Consider the following 16,035-nt stretch of genomic DNA (forward strand, 5'->3'; position numbering starts at 1 on the left):
TTTTTGGTTTTTCTCCGGTACCGGGAACTGAACTCACGACCTTGCGCTTGCCAGGCAGGCGCTTTTGCCGCTGAGCTAAATCCCCAGCCCCCTTTTTTTTTTTTTTTTTTTTAAGACAGGGTCTCATGCAGTTCAGGCCATCCTTGAACTCACTGTGTAGACCAGGTAATCCTCCTGCCTCAGCCTCCTGAGTGCTGAGATTACAGGCATGTACCACCACACTTGACTAAATACTACTTATTAAAGCAGAATTAATTTCAGGATAATTAGTGATACTTTCCTCCTAAATGTCACATTTTTAAGGGTGTTTTTGGTTGTACTTTGCTTTCTTTTTTTACTAAAACAAACTGTGTTGCTGAATAATTATTAAATTTTATTTCCAGTTTATAAGTATGTATAATCATGTACAGTAAAATCTTGATTGCCTTAGTCACTTTCTGTTAGTTGTTCAGGATTTCAAATGTAATATGTCCTGTTGCCATTTCACAACAGTTTTGGTCTGGGAATTTTGATTGGCTTTCTTTTTCTTTAGCACTTTGCGCCAAAGAGCAGATCCTGTTTATAGTCCACCTCTTCAAGTTTCAGGACTTTGCTGGAGATTAAAAGTTTACCCAGTAAGTTTTTCATATTTGTAATAAACTTGGAAACTAAGGTCTTTCTTTCAGGTTTCTACAATGTACTTGTTCAACTTTTTAGTGCAATAAGGACATTAAGGTAATGATGATTTTATTCCTTCATGGGCTGTTATACTAAATATAGAAATAGTGGGTTGTATATAGACAATATAAACTCAGATATATTATTAAATTTTATTTCTGGTGTGGACGTACACTTACCATTAGAAAAAATATTTAAAATTCTTCTTTTAAAAGTCATTTTAAAAAATATAGGTACAAAGCTCAAGGTCCTGAGTTCGATTCCTGGTACCAAAACAAAACAAAAGAAAAATACAGGTACAGAAACCCAGACAAAATCACATATGTGCTGGCTGTGTACTCATGTGCATTTTAGTGTGCTACTTTGATCTGTGTATTATTTCTTGAATTGGCAGCTGAATCTGGAGGCATGATGAGACTCAGGTCTTTTCTATGGCTTTAATATAAGCAGTAGTACATTCTTTTATCAGGCAAGGTGTGGTTACACCTCTTTTGTGATATTAGCAGCTATTAATGCTCATTTTAGCTTTTAATGTTTGTTACATTGACTTTTTTTGGTTTTTTTTCTTAGTACTTGTACAATCTGTGAGATGTTTTGTTTTACTATTTTTTTTGCTTTTGATATTGGGAATTTACCCAGGGCCTTCAAATTAAGCTTCATCCCCAGCCCTCTTTTTATTTTGAGGTAGGGTCTCACTAAGTTGCTACAGTGCCCAAGCCAGACTAGACTTGAATTTTCAGTTCTCCTGCCTCAGCCTCCCAGGCTGTTGGAATTACAGGAATGTACCACCACGCCCCATTTATAGTCTTTATTTTGAATTTTCTTAGCCTGTATTAGCTATTTATCACCTGTTTGCTTTATTGCTCTTTTCATTTTCATTTTTTTAATTAAAAAAATTTTTTTTGAGATAGGGTTTCCCTGTGTTACCCAGGGTTGTCTTGAACTCCTGAATTCAAGCAGTCCTCTTATTTCAGCCTTATGAGTGCTTTCATTTTAAAAATTTTCCTTTATTCACTTTTTTGTCTCATCATATAATTAATCCATTGTCATTATTTGCTCTGTGTTCCTTCTGGTTCAGTATAATTTTTTTATTTTTAATTTCATATTCTTTCCTTAGTTCTTTTATCTAATTTCTGAGTTTTGTAATTTTGCTTTGTGCTGTTCTTTCATGTTACTATTTTCCTAGTAGCATTTAGCTTGTTTTGGAATTAGCTACAATTTTGATTTCTTCTTTTTGTTTTTCTGGAGGGCTTTCATTGTTTGTAAGGATAACATTTTTGTTCATCTTTTATTTTGATAATATATAATGTAAAATTCATTATCAGTAATATATTTACCTTGTTATGTAAAAACAAGGTAAAAACTTCTTCATCTTGTAAAATAGAAACTCTGACTGTTAAGTAGCTCTCTACTTTCTCCTCCCTCAAGCCCCTGGCATCCCATAGTGTGCATTCTGTTCTGTGAATTTGATTACTTCAGGTACTTCGTGTAAGTAGAATCATAGTGTTTGCCTTTGTATGACTTGATTCACTTAGCTTAGAGTTTGTCTCGGTTACTTTTCTCTCACTGCTGGGACAAAATATGTGATGCCCAAAATTAAGGAAGGAAAATTTTATTTAGCTCACAGTTTGTGGAGGTTTCAGTCCATACTCAGCTGGCTCCAAGGCAGAGTGGTACATGGCACAGGGCAACTGTTCATGGTGGTGGAAGACAGCAAAAGCAACAAGAGCAAAAAGGGAGGAGAGCAGGTGGGCAGCCTCTTTCTCTCTCTTACTTACGCAAACTATCTGCCCCAGGAGGGGTGTAGCACTCACACCCATAATCCCAGCATTGGATCACGGATCAGTCATAAACTCTAAAAGCCCGCCCCATGACTGCATCAGGCTTTGGGGGAACATGCATGCGCAAACTATAACAGTTCATCCTCAAGGTTCATCTGGTTTTTGTTATAGCATATTTACAGAATTTCCTTCCCTTTGTAAGTCTGAATAATATCTATTGTATGTATATCACACATTTTGTTCATTCATCTGTAAACAGACATTTGGTTTGCATTTACCTATGGGGTACTGTTAACATGAATGTGCACACATCTCTTCAGTATCTTTTAGTTCTTTTTGAATAATACCCACAAATAGAATTACTGCATTATGTGTTAATTTTGCTTTGAAGTTTTTTCTTAAAAAATGCATACAGTTTTTTATAGCAGCTGTACTATAATTTTACCTTACCTCCATCAGTATATGAGGATTTCTGGCTCTGCATTCTTTGCAACACTTGTTTTCTGCATTTTGATAGCAAGCCTTCTAATAAGTTTTTAATTATATTTATTGTGATTTTAATTTGCATTTCCTAATAATTAGTGGTATTGAGCATCTTTTTATGCTTATTGGCTCTTTGTATATCATTTTGCATAAAAGTCTGTTCATATCCCTGGTTCTTTGTATTTTCTGGATATTAACTCCTTAAAAATTACCTTATTTGGGGCTGCAGATGTAGATCAGTGATAAAACACTTACGTAGTATATGCAAGACTTTCGAGTTCAGTCTATAGGAAACTTCCCCTCCCCTTCTTTTTTTTGAGTACCTGGAATCAAACTCAGGACCTTGTGCTTGCCAGGCAGGCACTGCACCACTGAGCTATATCCCTGGTCCCCTCCCCTTTTTTGGTACAGTCATTTCTACTGAAATTAAGTAGTTACTTGTATTTTTTCATTTTTTTTATGACTGGTGTGTAAAGAGTTCTGTACATCTTAAAGCTCTTTACTTTTCTCATAGTTAATAGTTTTCTTAATTTGTATGCCTTGATCTTTCTACTTTGCCTGAATGCATAAAAGTTTGAAATTGTTAAACTGTTAGTCTTTTTTATTTATTTCATTTTTTTAAGGTTAGAAGTACTTCCCAAAAAGTTATTAGGTGTTAGTCTTCATTTTGTTTGTTGCCTTTATTTTGTGTGTGTGGCTTATTATTTTTTTTTTTTAAATTTAGATTGATTTGGAATTTGTGTAACCTCTTATTGTTTTTTTAGGATGGTAATGGAGTTGTGCGTGGTTACTATTTATCTGTGTTTCTGGAACTCTCAGCTGGCTTACCTGAAACTTCCAAGTAAGAGGTGTAATTAAATAACATTCCTACTGTGCATTTATATATATTTCCCTAGCAACTTTTGTCAGTTACTTTTGTTAGTTACTGTATTACATATGTTTGACATAGTATGATAGCATAGACTGGGTAGTTCTTAGAACTGTTTTCTTTTAGGACCTCAGTTACTCAGGAGGCTGAGATAGCAATATCTTAAATTTAAGCCCAGCCTGGGCAATTTAGCGAGACCCTGTCTCAAAATTTTAAAAAAGTAGGAGGGTTATAACCCATTATGGAAAGCCTTTGGTTCAGTCTCCAGTACCACCACTTCACCCCGCAAAAAGTTTGAAAAGCATTGGGATTCATGCAGTTGTTGAATATTATCTAAATACCCTCAGGAGACTATTCATTTGTTAATTCATGTAACATTTGATTAAACCTAGAGGTGGGTTCTAAATACTTTTTCACTAAATACTGAAATGTTACAGAATTTCGGGTTTAGCAGTAGGGTTAATTGCTAAACTACGGAAGAAAAACTTAAATCGTTGTATAATAGTCTAGTCAGTTTTAATAGTTGATACTGCATACATGCTTGTATAATTTCATTAACTTAAATATGTTTTTAAAGGTGTTTGTTAGTATACATACATAGAGTATTTCAGAGGAAATTTGCACATGAGCATGAACTTTTGACGGTGTTTGTGAAGTGAGTTTTGTCTTGAAAAGAAATTTTCTGAGTGTTTAAGGAAGTAATAGGACTTTCCTTAGATTTACATCCCTATTTTTTTTAATTTTACTTTCAGCTTTTTAAAAGGAAAGGATATTAAATTGTAACATTCAAATTTAAGGTTTTATTTTTAAGTTTTAGTTTACTATTGGGATTGAGAGACTGTGTAAAGCATTTAATGTGGATTAATCGATATATTTGTTAGAAGTGTTAGGTCTCTTAGTACTTTAAAGAACTAATGAAAAGCCAGGTGAGGTAGCTCATGCCTATAATCCTAGTACTCTGGGAGTCTGGGGCTGAAGGGTTGAAAACTTGAGCCCTACTTGTGCAGTTTAGTGACTTAAGAAGCCCTGTCTCAAAGGATATGCAGCTCAATTGGAAAGCCCTGGGTTTAATCCTGTAAGAAAAAAAAAAAAACCTGATCACTTTACTGTAGTTGATCTTGATCTTGGACATATTTGACTATTTGCAGTAGTGTCTTTTTCTCTAGATTTTCAGTATTCTTGTTTTCCTGTGAGTTTGAGTTTTCATTACACTCATTTTAAAAATTTAAATAAAAAATTAACTGTTTTGAAATGAAGTGGACATAGCATACAGTTAACTGTTTTGACATGTACAGTTAAGGGAACTTAGTACATTCATAGTGTTATACAATTGCACCTACTTTAATTTCAGAATTTTTTTATCAATCTATAATATTCAGTACTTGTTAAGTAAACGTTCTCCATTCCCTTCTTACCCAAATCCCCAGGCAACTAATATTCTGCTTTCTTCCTCTGGACTTCACTAGCCTGGATATTGCTGTGGGAGGCGCAGTATGTGAAAGGCCGGTGCCACTGATGGTAAAAGAATTTGCCAATAATCAAGGAATATAGAAAAATATTGACACACTATGAGAGAGCAGCTGGCAAGTCCAAGAGAGGAGCAGGCTGAAATTTTTTTTTTTTTTTTTTTTGGGGTTTTTGAGACAGGGTCTTCCTATGAGTTCAGGCTGGCCTTGAGCTCACTTTGTATCCCACACTGCTCTCGAACTCACAACGATCCTCCTGCCTCAGCCTCCCGAGTGCTGGGATTACAGGCATGCACCACCACCCCCAGCCCAGTCTGAAATTTTTATAAGGGTTTGAGGATGTGAAAAGGATATGGGGTAATGAAAACAAATGTCAGGAATGCTTTCTTTAGATCAGCATGCACTCTTTATCTCATGGGAGCACCTGTTATGCTGATAGCTATACATTAAAGGGGCCAATTTGACCTGGCTTTTCATTAGTTCCTTAAAGTACTAAGAGACCTAGCACTTCTAACAAATGTATCAATTAATCCACATTAAATGCTTTACACAGTCTCTCAATCCCAATAGTAAACTAAAACTTAAAAATAAAACCTTAAATTTGAATGTTACAATTTAATATCTTTTCCTTTTAAAAAGCTGAAAGTAAAATAAAAGAAATAGGGATGTAAATCTAAGTAGTGTGTCACTACTTTGGTCTTCACAGAAGGCCAATAAAGCCTGACAGTTAAAGGTAAACTATGTGCATGAATGCTAAGGGCCACAGGCCTTTGGGAAGTAGTATGTGTTTTGCACATCTAAGGCATGCTTAGTTTACATATAGTTTACCTGGGCAGAATGTTATGGCCACTTTGTGTCAGTTCAAAGAATCCTGATGGAGCGAGAGCCTGGGCTTACAGTAAACCAGACTGTCACTGTAGATTAACTTGCTTTCTGCCTGTTCAGCTTCTATAGATATTTCATATAACAGGTCATATGAGACTTTTTATGTTTGCTTTATTAATATCATATAGTGTTTTCAGTGTTCACTCATGTTGAATCATGTATCAGAACTTATTTTTTATATATACTGTACCACCTCATTTGTTTATCCATGTATGTCTTGTTGGGACATGTGGGTTATTTCCACCTTTTGGCTATTATGAATAAAATTACTACAGATATTTCCATTTATGGAAAAATGTTTTAATTCCTTTTAAATATAGGCCTTGTAAATTTGCTGGTTTGTTTGATAATTTTGTGTTTAAGTTTTTGAGGATCTGCCAAACTTTTCCACAGTGGTTGCATCATTTTATATTTCCACCAGCAGTATATAAGCGTTTGTATTTCTCTATCATTTGTTATTTTCCATTTTTAATTACAGTTGTCCTAGTGGATATCAAGTGGCATTTTGTTATAATTTTCGTTTGCTTTTCCTTAATGACCAATGAAGTTGAACACATACTTTTTTTTGAGACAGGGTCTTGCTATGTAGTTCAGGCTGGCTTTGAACTAACTTACTATGTAGCCAGGTTGACTTGGAACTCACATCTATCCTCCTGTTTCAGCCTTACAGGCATGCACCACCATACCCGGTGTTCTTTTCATGTATTTAGTCATTTCTGTATCTTATTTGGGGAAATGTTCACTTAAATTCATTGTTCTGTTATAAATTGGGTTGTTTATCCTTTTATTGTTGAATTGTAAGAATTCGTTTTATATTTTGTGTACTGAACTTTTATCAGATATATGACTTGCAGATAGTCCCATTTAGTAGGATGTCTTTTCACTTTGAGATTCCCTTTGGTAGACAAAAGTTTATAGACTTTATTTTCTTTACCTATCATTTTGTAGACTTGAAGGTTTCACATAATAGAATGTGGAAATCAAAATATATTGGCTTTTCCAGTATACTTATTTTCTATTAGATTTTTGGTTTTGTAGTGCTGTACTTGGAATTGAACCAGGAGCTTTTGCACTGAGTTACATTCCCAGCTTATTTTTAAATTTTGAGACCATAACATTTTACAACTCCAGGTTCTGAATGCACAGTAATTGCTTTATTTTAACTTGTGTCAGAAACTCGATTACTTTGAAATTCATATTTTTTAATTGCATGATTAACATCTAATAGGAATTCATATGTAAGGAACAACTTTGAAGTACTTGTTTATGCAAAATATATTATTTGAGGTGCTATTTTATTTCTGATATATTGGTAAACTATTTTTTTGTTCTGTGGTGGTATTGGATATTGAACCCAGGGCATTGCATAGTCTAGGAAAGTGCCCTGCCTCTAAACTACATCCTTATCTCTTATGTTTCTTTTTATTTTTTTATTTTGAGTCAAGTTCTCAGTGATCCGTGCTGGCTTGAAACTTGTGATCTTGTTGTCTCAGCTTCCTGGGCAGCTGAGATTATAGGTGTGCATGTTGTTAAACAATTTTATGAGGAAAATAGGACCTAGTGCCAGTCATATTTTAGTGGCACATTCAAAGTAGTGTTGGTTTTAGTCATATCTGGTGGCACATCCCTATAATCACAAGTTCAAGGCCAGTGTAGACAAGATAAAATATAAAAAGGACTACGGATATAGCTTGGTGTTAGAGCACTTGCTTGGTATGCACAAACCTCTGGGTTCAGTCCCCAGGCCTGCCCCCCAAAAAAGTTTTTTTTGTAATTGATACTATTTTTTCTGAAAAGACATTTAACTGTACACTGTATATCAGCAAGTTCTTGAATATTTGATGACTTTAATGTTCTAATGATTATTTACTCTGTATCAATATTTTTAAATTTTAGATACGAATATCGTGTAGAGATGGTTCACCAGTCCTGCAATGATCCTACCAAAAATATCATTCGAGAATTTGCATCTGATTTTGAAGTTGGAGAATGCTGGGGCTATAATAGGTTTTTCCGTTTGGACTTACTTGCAAATGAAGGATATTTGAATCGACAAAATGATACTGTAATTTTAAGGTAATAGGAAATGCTTAATTTTATAACTTTTATCGTGGGAGAATAATATCAAAACTTTATTTTAAAGTGTATTTAACAGAGATGAATATTGAAATTCATTGTAACCATAACCTTATCAGTTTCTTAACATGTGAATTTTATGAGTCCCATGTAAACAAGCAATTAAAAAATACTTGTTCATCCTGAAAAAACTATACTTGGAGGTCCCATTTGACCCAGCTATTTCTCTTCTGGATATTTTCCCAGAAGAATTGAAAACATCATACTACATTAATATGTGTACCCATGTTTATAGCAGCACAATTTGTCATAGCTAAATCTTGGAAACAACTCAAATGCCCATCAACTGAGGAATAGATAAAAAAGATGTGGTATTTTTATACAATGGAGTATTACTCAGCTATAAAGAAAGATAAACTCGAGGCTTTTACAGGTAAATGGATGCAACTAGAGACCATACTCATAAGTGAAATAAATCAGACCCACATATGTAAACATTGTATTGTCTCCCTAGTGTAAGAAACTGAAAAAGTAAATAAAATCTGAAAGGTACAATAGATACTGTGAAAGAGAAGGAAGCTGCTCAAAAGGAGAGAACAACTGGGATGGGGGAAAGGAGAAAAGAAAAAAGGAAATACATGTGTGTGTGTATGTACATACACATATATACAAATACACAATAGCTAAGATAATTGTACTACTAATTTCTGTTGGTTTATTGAAAGGAACAATCAATGCTTAACTGTTTGATCAATTTTGCATGCTTATATGTGGTAATCTGAACAACTGCTTTGAAGATAGCAGTATGCAATGTAACAACCATTATTAATTTCCTATCATCTTGTTTTGAAATTTTGTATCATTTTTATTGTTTATTTATTTTTATTCTCTTTAAAATAGAAAAAAAATATTTGTTGCCAGGCATGATGGCACACACCTGTAATCCCAGCACTTAGGAGGCTGAGGCAGGAGAATGACTGCAAGTTTGAAGCCAGCCTGGGCCACAAAGTGAGTTCAAGGCCAGCCTGAACTGCAGAGCAAGACCCTGTCTCAAAAAGACCAAAAGCTTTTCAAGATCTGGTGATTGATTCCATTAAAAAAAAAAAACTTAGAGATTCAACATCCTAACCCAAAGGAGGATGCTCCAAAATATTCTAAAATCTTAAATAGTTTTAGCACTGACATAATGTCACAAGTGGAATACTCCTGACTTCATGGAAGGAATCATACTCAAAATACAGCTGCACTAAAAATATTGTATAAAATTACCTTCAGCCTATATTTATAACGTATACTCCAAGAATACTGAGAATGAAGGATCAAATGCTGCTTTTTTACCTGACAATACATATTATACTACATTTTGAGAGACTGATTTCACAAACTTTATAAGGCTTTTGGTTTATTTTAAATAATAGCAAATTATAAGTAAGGGAGTAGATATGAAAATTGGTGACAACCAAGAAGGAATATTTGATATATTATTGGCAGTAAGAAACAAACTGTCAACAATGGCTATAAAATAGCAGCCCCATTTAATTTGGGAGAGCCTCTACAACTCATAAATTGTGGGCATTATTAAGTGATGTTATAATTTAATGATGAAAATGATAATTTTTTTTGTATTAGGAGTCAAACTCAGGACCTCACATTTACCAGGCAGGTGCTGTGCTGCCAAGCTATGTCCCCAGGCCCTGAAAAAGAATTTACATTTGTTGTTTTTTGAGAGAGGGTCTCACTATGTAGCCCAGACTGGCCTTGAACTTGCTATGTAGCCCAGGCTGGCTTTGAATTTTTGGTGATCCTCCTTATTCAGCCTCCTAAATGCTGGGATTACCGGCATGCATCACTTTGCCTGGCTGAGGATTTTTTAAAGTTTTAAAAGAGATTTAGATATGCTCTGAATTTAGAGATTCAGACTATTTATTTCAACAGTCCAGAAATTTTTCATCAAATTTTCCCTGAAGAGTGATCTAACATGCTCCTAAGTTTTACTTTTGCTGAGCTCTGTTCTTCTCAGCAGACTGGATTAATGAGTTGCTATCCTATTAGCCTTTACTTTCTGACTTTCTGGGAGAAAAAAGAAGTGCAAAAAGAGGTAATTTTCAGTGTAAGAAAAAAAAACAAGTTTCTGTATTTTCTTTTTTTTTTATTTTAAAGAGAGTAGTAAGTGAGAAACAAACAAAGAAATAGAACAGTAGCAGCACACCAGTATCACAAACATAAACAAATCAAAGCAAGAACATTCAAAGTGATGCAGTCTCAAGACAAAATAATACGAATCAACAGTGGTTATTACATTACATATCGCTATCCTCAACTATACTGCTCAGATTACCACATGTAAGAATGAAAGATTGCTCAAATCACTATAGGGAATAAAATAATTCTTTGATAGAACAGTAGAGATAATACAGAGTTTCACTAGACAAGATGGTAGGAGTTCACCATTGTAATTCCATTGCATATTGTTACCTTCAAATCAGTTGCTCAGACCACCAGACACAAGCATGCAAAGTTGATCAGAACATGAAAAATTGTAATCACTAACTGTTCATCTCAATACACCATCAGACATCAGTAATAGTTATCGCAGCTATTCATACATATATTTTTATATTTTACCTTCCTTTTTTCTGTATTTTCTTTTGATGGAATTAGTTTAGTACTGTTCTTTCCAGTTTTTGTTTTGTTCTTTTAATTACCATGACAAATAACTTGTTGCCATTTCTTAATTCAGTCATAGATTTGCAGATTACTTAAGTATCAATTTATAAAAGGTCCGTGCTTTAGCTGGGTATGGCGGTGAGTTTGTGCCTAGCCTGAACTACATACTAAGATTCGGTCTCAAAAAAACAAAACATAACCACAAAAACCCCATGTTTTATAGTCTTATTCTTTTTCTTACTGTAGTCAAGCAATGTTGGATCTTTGTATTGGCAATCTGTATGAGAGTTTCCTTGTTTTTTAATGCAACTTAGTCTGATTGCTGGTCTTTATTTAGGCCATCCCTATTTAGAAGAAAACCTTTATTTCAGACTGTATATTTAGCATAGGGACGGATTTCTGTTGTGATGTTTAATTATCCTTTACTCAGCACTATTTATAGTCTGGGCTATGTGACTGACTCTGACCTGAAAAAGGAATTAAGCCAGGTATGGTGATGCATGCCCTTAATCTCAACTACTTGGGAGGCTGTGGCATGAGTACTGCAGTTTACTAAGACCATGTCTTAAATTTTTAAAAAGTGCTGGGATATAGCTCAGTATTAGAGCACTTGTCTAACATGCACGTGGTCCTGGGTTCAACCTCAGTACTACAAACAAAAAGAATTAAACTTGATTTTCATCCTTAAGGAACTCAAGGTAAAAGGAGCAGATTAAAATAATCCTGTAAACGGATTTTATAAAGAGGGAAGTGAGCTTTTAATTATGCTATTACTCATAATATTGATTCAATGAATGGTTGTGCAAAATTTAAACCTCAGTCCAAGTTTCTGTTGGAATTTTTATGTGCTTAATTTGAGAATTACTTAAGAATTTCTTGTAAGTATATCTGAATAGATATATATTTTATTGTCTATGGAAAAAGAAAGGAGAATTTATTTCTACTCTCTCACTGAATATTCTTGACTGAGATTAGATATCTGTTGTTAAATATTAGATTATCAGCATGTTCTTACGCGAGGTCTAAATCCTTAAAAAAATAGAATGATAGCTGTGTAGCTTTCTGTTCCTGTAACAGATATCTAAGATAATGAATTTAGAAATTGAAAAGTTTTATTTTTACTCATAGTTTTGTACTCACAGCAATCAGTTGGCCTTGTTGCTTTGGGTCTGTGGGAAGGCAGTACATAGGGGTAGAACTGCATGATGGAGCCGGGCATTGTGGCACAGACCTGTAATTCCAGTACTCAGGAGGCTGAGACAGGAAGATCACCTTGAGGTCAGTGCTAGCCTGGGCTGCATAAGTGAGTTCAAAGCCAGTCTCAACTACAAAGCAAGACCCTGACTCAAAAAAATAAAATAAAGAACTGGTCACTTCATGGCTAGTTTGTGAGAGAAAGGAAGGAGAAGGAGCTAGGATCCCATTATCCCCTTTAAGGGGATACCCCCAGTGATGGAAGCATCTCCCAGTAGCACCACCCTAGGAACAAGCCTTCAACATCTAGGCCTTTCAGGGACATTTAAGTTCAAAACTATAGCAGTAGCTAACCTAAGAAGGTCAGAGTAGAAGGGTTGGGGGTGGGGATGAGACGGAGATTTCCAAATTATGTACTCTCGTGGCTTTCTCTTTTTTCAAAACATCACTACACATATACTGCAGTTTTTCTGTCAGTGGAGTCATGTTTGGAGGTTTGTTTGCTTTAATAAATACTAGCTTTTAAAAAACAATATAAATACATTAAGACATTACTTGTCCATTAATATAATTTAATATAGATAATGATTTTTTCCCTAACCATAGCTGACTTATGCTATATTGTGATGTGGGCAGTTTGATTATAAGCTACCTGGACAGGTTGAGGATATCATTTATTTAGAGCTTTGGCTTAACTGTAAAACAGTCCTGCATTTTGACTCAGTGAGCTTTCCTGAGAGATAAGGAATAGGGAACATAATATAGAGATGGAGTAGGGAAGTAAAAGGACAGTACTTAAAATAAACTTTGCATTATTTTGGTAGGGCCTGACTTTAAGCAACGGGATAGGAAAATATAATATTCCTATTTCTTTCTGCACAGTGTAGTCCTCAACTCATGATCATCATTGTATTGTATCGAACTACATTATTAAAACCAATATACATTAGTTGGTAAGCCTAGAAACTTAATCCCATTACAGAAGTTATTTCTAGAAAACTATAGTTTATGTTTGGACAACTATTCAGAAAAAACTAGTCAGTTATTATGAATTGTGGACTATATGTGCATGTTAGAAGCTGAGTTCATTTTAATTTTTACCTTATAATTAACCAAACTAAACTAAAATACATAGGTAATATTGTAGAATTTACAGTTGCAGACTCAAAGCCAGATTGATAATGTTTTGTTCTTGGATTGTTTTTTATGGGGAACTATTCTTTTAAGGTTTCAGGTACGTTCACCAACTTTTTTTCAAAAGTGCCGGGACCAGCATTGGTATATCACACAGTTGGAAGCTGCACAGACTAGTTATATCCAACAAATAAACAATCTTAAAGAGGTAAGGAAGTAGTACTATTTCTGTTTACCTTTTCACTTGCTACATTTGGTTTTAGATTTTTCATATTCATTCTTGTTTGTAATTTTGTAGACAAAATCCAGTTATGCTGTCCTCTATCCTTTTGTGTCTGTGTTGTATACTCTGCAGTTTGATAGCCATCTCCATACTTGGCTGTATCACTTTAATTAAAAGTAAAGATACTGTTTCTTAGGTGTTTGTATACAAATTAGTGCTTATATTGGCATTGCTGATGCAGAACATTTTCATTTATCTCATAAAGTGGTATTGCATAGTGCTGCTCTAGTTTGAGGTAAACTCTTTTTCTCTCAGTGACTAAATTCTATTTTACAAGCTGTCTTGGATTTAAAGATTTCAACACTATGGAATACTTGACATTTTTCCATCTTAAATTCTCAGTGTTGTTGATTGATCACTAGAGAAGATCTGTTAATGAATTTCTATTTTACACTAGTGAGGAAGTGGGGCTGGGGATATAGCTCAGCACAGCGCTTACCTGGCAAGCGTGAGGTTGTGAGTTTGATTCCTGGTACCAAAAAACAGTGAGGAATTTTTCATTTTCTCTAGTGGAACTTGGGATGAGGTAGAAGGTTGAGTGGTGAAAGTGGTTAATAGAAAAGCAAAGAAAATCCGAATAAGTATATATATTTGGAGATTTTCATGTTATGTGTACTACTTAAAACTGCTGATGGTGTGGGTCAGTGGTAGAGTAGTTGCCTAGTATTCATAGGACTCTGACTTTGATATTCACCTGTGCAAAAACCAAAAAGCTGTCTGTATTAGTTTGCTAGCTGTATATATAGCTTGTGCTAGATATGCAAGGATGAGAATAAATGGGGAAGTTAATCTTTGTCATGGAATATTTTTATAAACAAAGGGCGGGAAAGAGTAAGGCACAAAGTTCAAGAACTAGTTTTAAGAATGCCTCTTTTTTCCCCTTACTGTGTCAGTGAGGTACTTTTTATTATTAATGTTAATTTTTCTGTTCTTACTTTGAAAGAGACTTACCATTGAGCTGTCTCGAACTCAGAAATCAAGGGACTTGTCACCACCAGATAATCATCTTAGTCCCCAAACTGATGACACACCTGAGACACGAGCTAAGAAGTCTGGGTCATGCTCTGACATGCTTCTTGAAAGTGGGCCTGCTACAGCTTCTATAAGAGAGACCAAGGAAGATGAAGAAGATGAAGAGAAGATTCAGAATGAAGAGTATCATGTAATAATTCAGCCAGTTTTAGATTGATAACAGGAATGATAGAAATGGTAGTGTCATGCTTTCCAACATGTAGGGGAAACAGTATATTTACAATATTGTCCACTGAATTTCATTATTGATGGTCTTCTATAATTGTTAATGTTTATGAGCCATAAGTTGTTGAGTCAAAACATTTCAGAGTTTGAAAATTTAGTGTATTACAGAAAACTATGCAATCTGTGCAGCAAATTGTGATGTACATTCTTAAACTAATGTAATTGTGGATTTTTAAAAAATACTACATTTTTATTCCCCAAGATACTTTATTGCTGCATTTGCAGATAGAATGATTTGAGAATTGGGAGATGAATTTTGTCCTAGCTAATCAATAACCAGAATAATAATTCAAGAAGTATTTGTAGGTGGGTGTGATGGTACATGCTTACAGTCCCAGCACTCTGCAGAGTTGAGGCAGGAGGGTCACAAGTTTGAGCCTGGCCTGGGCAGTTTAGCAGTTTACCAATTTAGCAAGACCCAGGTTCAAAGCAAAAAAAGGCTATGAATATAGTTCCTACAGAGGTCTTGGGTTCAGTCTCTATGAATGCTCACTCCTCCTAAAAGAAAAGTTTGTGATTATTAGTTAATACACATATATAAAGACAAGGTTGTTTTGTACTTGTTATTTTTGAGATGAGAGACTTGCATTTATTTAATTACCTTGAGCAGCATAAAGGTTAGGTGGGTCTTGAAAAATAGTTTGAGGTAGTACTATTTGAGGAACCTTACTAGAATCTGATGTAGAATATGTAAAGCATTTCCAGTTGCACTGAGAGCTCAGTTGAAATTGACTATCACATGTTTATAGTGACATCAGTCAGTGTGGTTGTGTGACTTTTCTCTAAGTGGTATTCATTGATGCTTGCATCATGGCCTAGCTTGGATGACCCAACTGAGTGGAAACATTTGGAATAGAAATCTTGTTTTTGCCTTAATCTAGCATGAGCTTTCAGATGGAGATTTGGATCTGGATCTTGTTGGTGAAGATGAAGTAAATCATCTTGATGGCAGCAGTTCTTCTGCTAGTTCCACAGCAACAAGTAACACAGAAGAAAATGACATTGATGAAGAAACTATGTAAGTATTCCACATTAACCACCACTACAAAATTAGAAGCATTAACCAAGGCTTAAAAGTGAAAATAGTTTTTTTACATCTCATCTTAAAACCTTTTAAAAATTTTGTCAATAGTATTATTTGTCTGGTCCAGGATCTCATCAGAGATGTCATTTATATTTTGTTGTTAAACCTCTTTAATCCGCTTCAATCTGGGTTGGTTGGTTGGTGGTTTGGTTGCTTGCTTGCTTTTTCCTTTTCTCCCTCTTTACCTCTCTCTCTCTCTC

The 16,035-nt window shown here is 34.7% G+C and overlaps 1 protein-coding gene across 10 annotated transcripts in view; it reads left to right on the top strand.

The window, feature by feature from the left end:
* The window catches only part of Trim37 (tripartite motif containing 37), a 174,422-nt gene that overhangs the window by 82,181 nt on the left and 76,206 nt on the right, over nucleotides 1-16,035 (top strand). For all 10 annotated transcript variants that reach the window (XM_013519212.1, XM_013519217.1, XM_013519214.1 and 7 more), the window contains exons 11-16: nucleotides 533-614; nucleotides 3,686-3,762; nucleotides 8,037-8,216; nucleotides 13,305-13,419; nucleotides 14,438-14,656; nucleotides 15,633-15,769. In XM_013519212.1, coding sequence (XP_013374666.1) covers nucleotides 533-614; nucleotides 3,686-3,762; nucleotides 8,037-8,216; nucleotides 13,305-13,419; nucleotides 14,438-14,656; nucleotides 15,633-15,769 — 810 coding nt within the window. The remainder of the gene's footprint in view (nucleotides 1-532; nucleotides 615-3,685; nucleotides 3,763-8,036; nucleotides 8,217-13,304; nucleotides 13,420-14,437; nucleotides 14,657-15,632; nucleotides 15,770-16,035) is intronic.

The sequence above is a fragment of the Chinchilla lanigera genome, unplaced genomic scaffold (assembly GCF_000276665.1).
Source record: "Chinchilla lanigera isolate Chin_1 unplaced genomic scaffold, ChiLan1.0 scaffold00050, whole genome shotgun sequence".
Taxonomy (NCBI): Eukaryota; Metazoa; Chordata; class Mammalia; order Rodentia; family Chinchillidae; genus Chinchilla; species Chinchilla lanigera.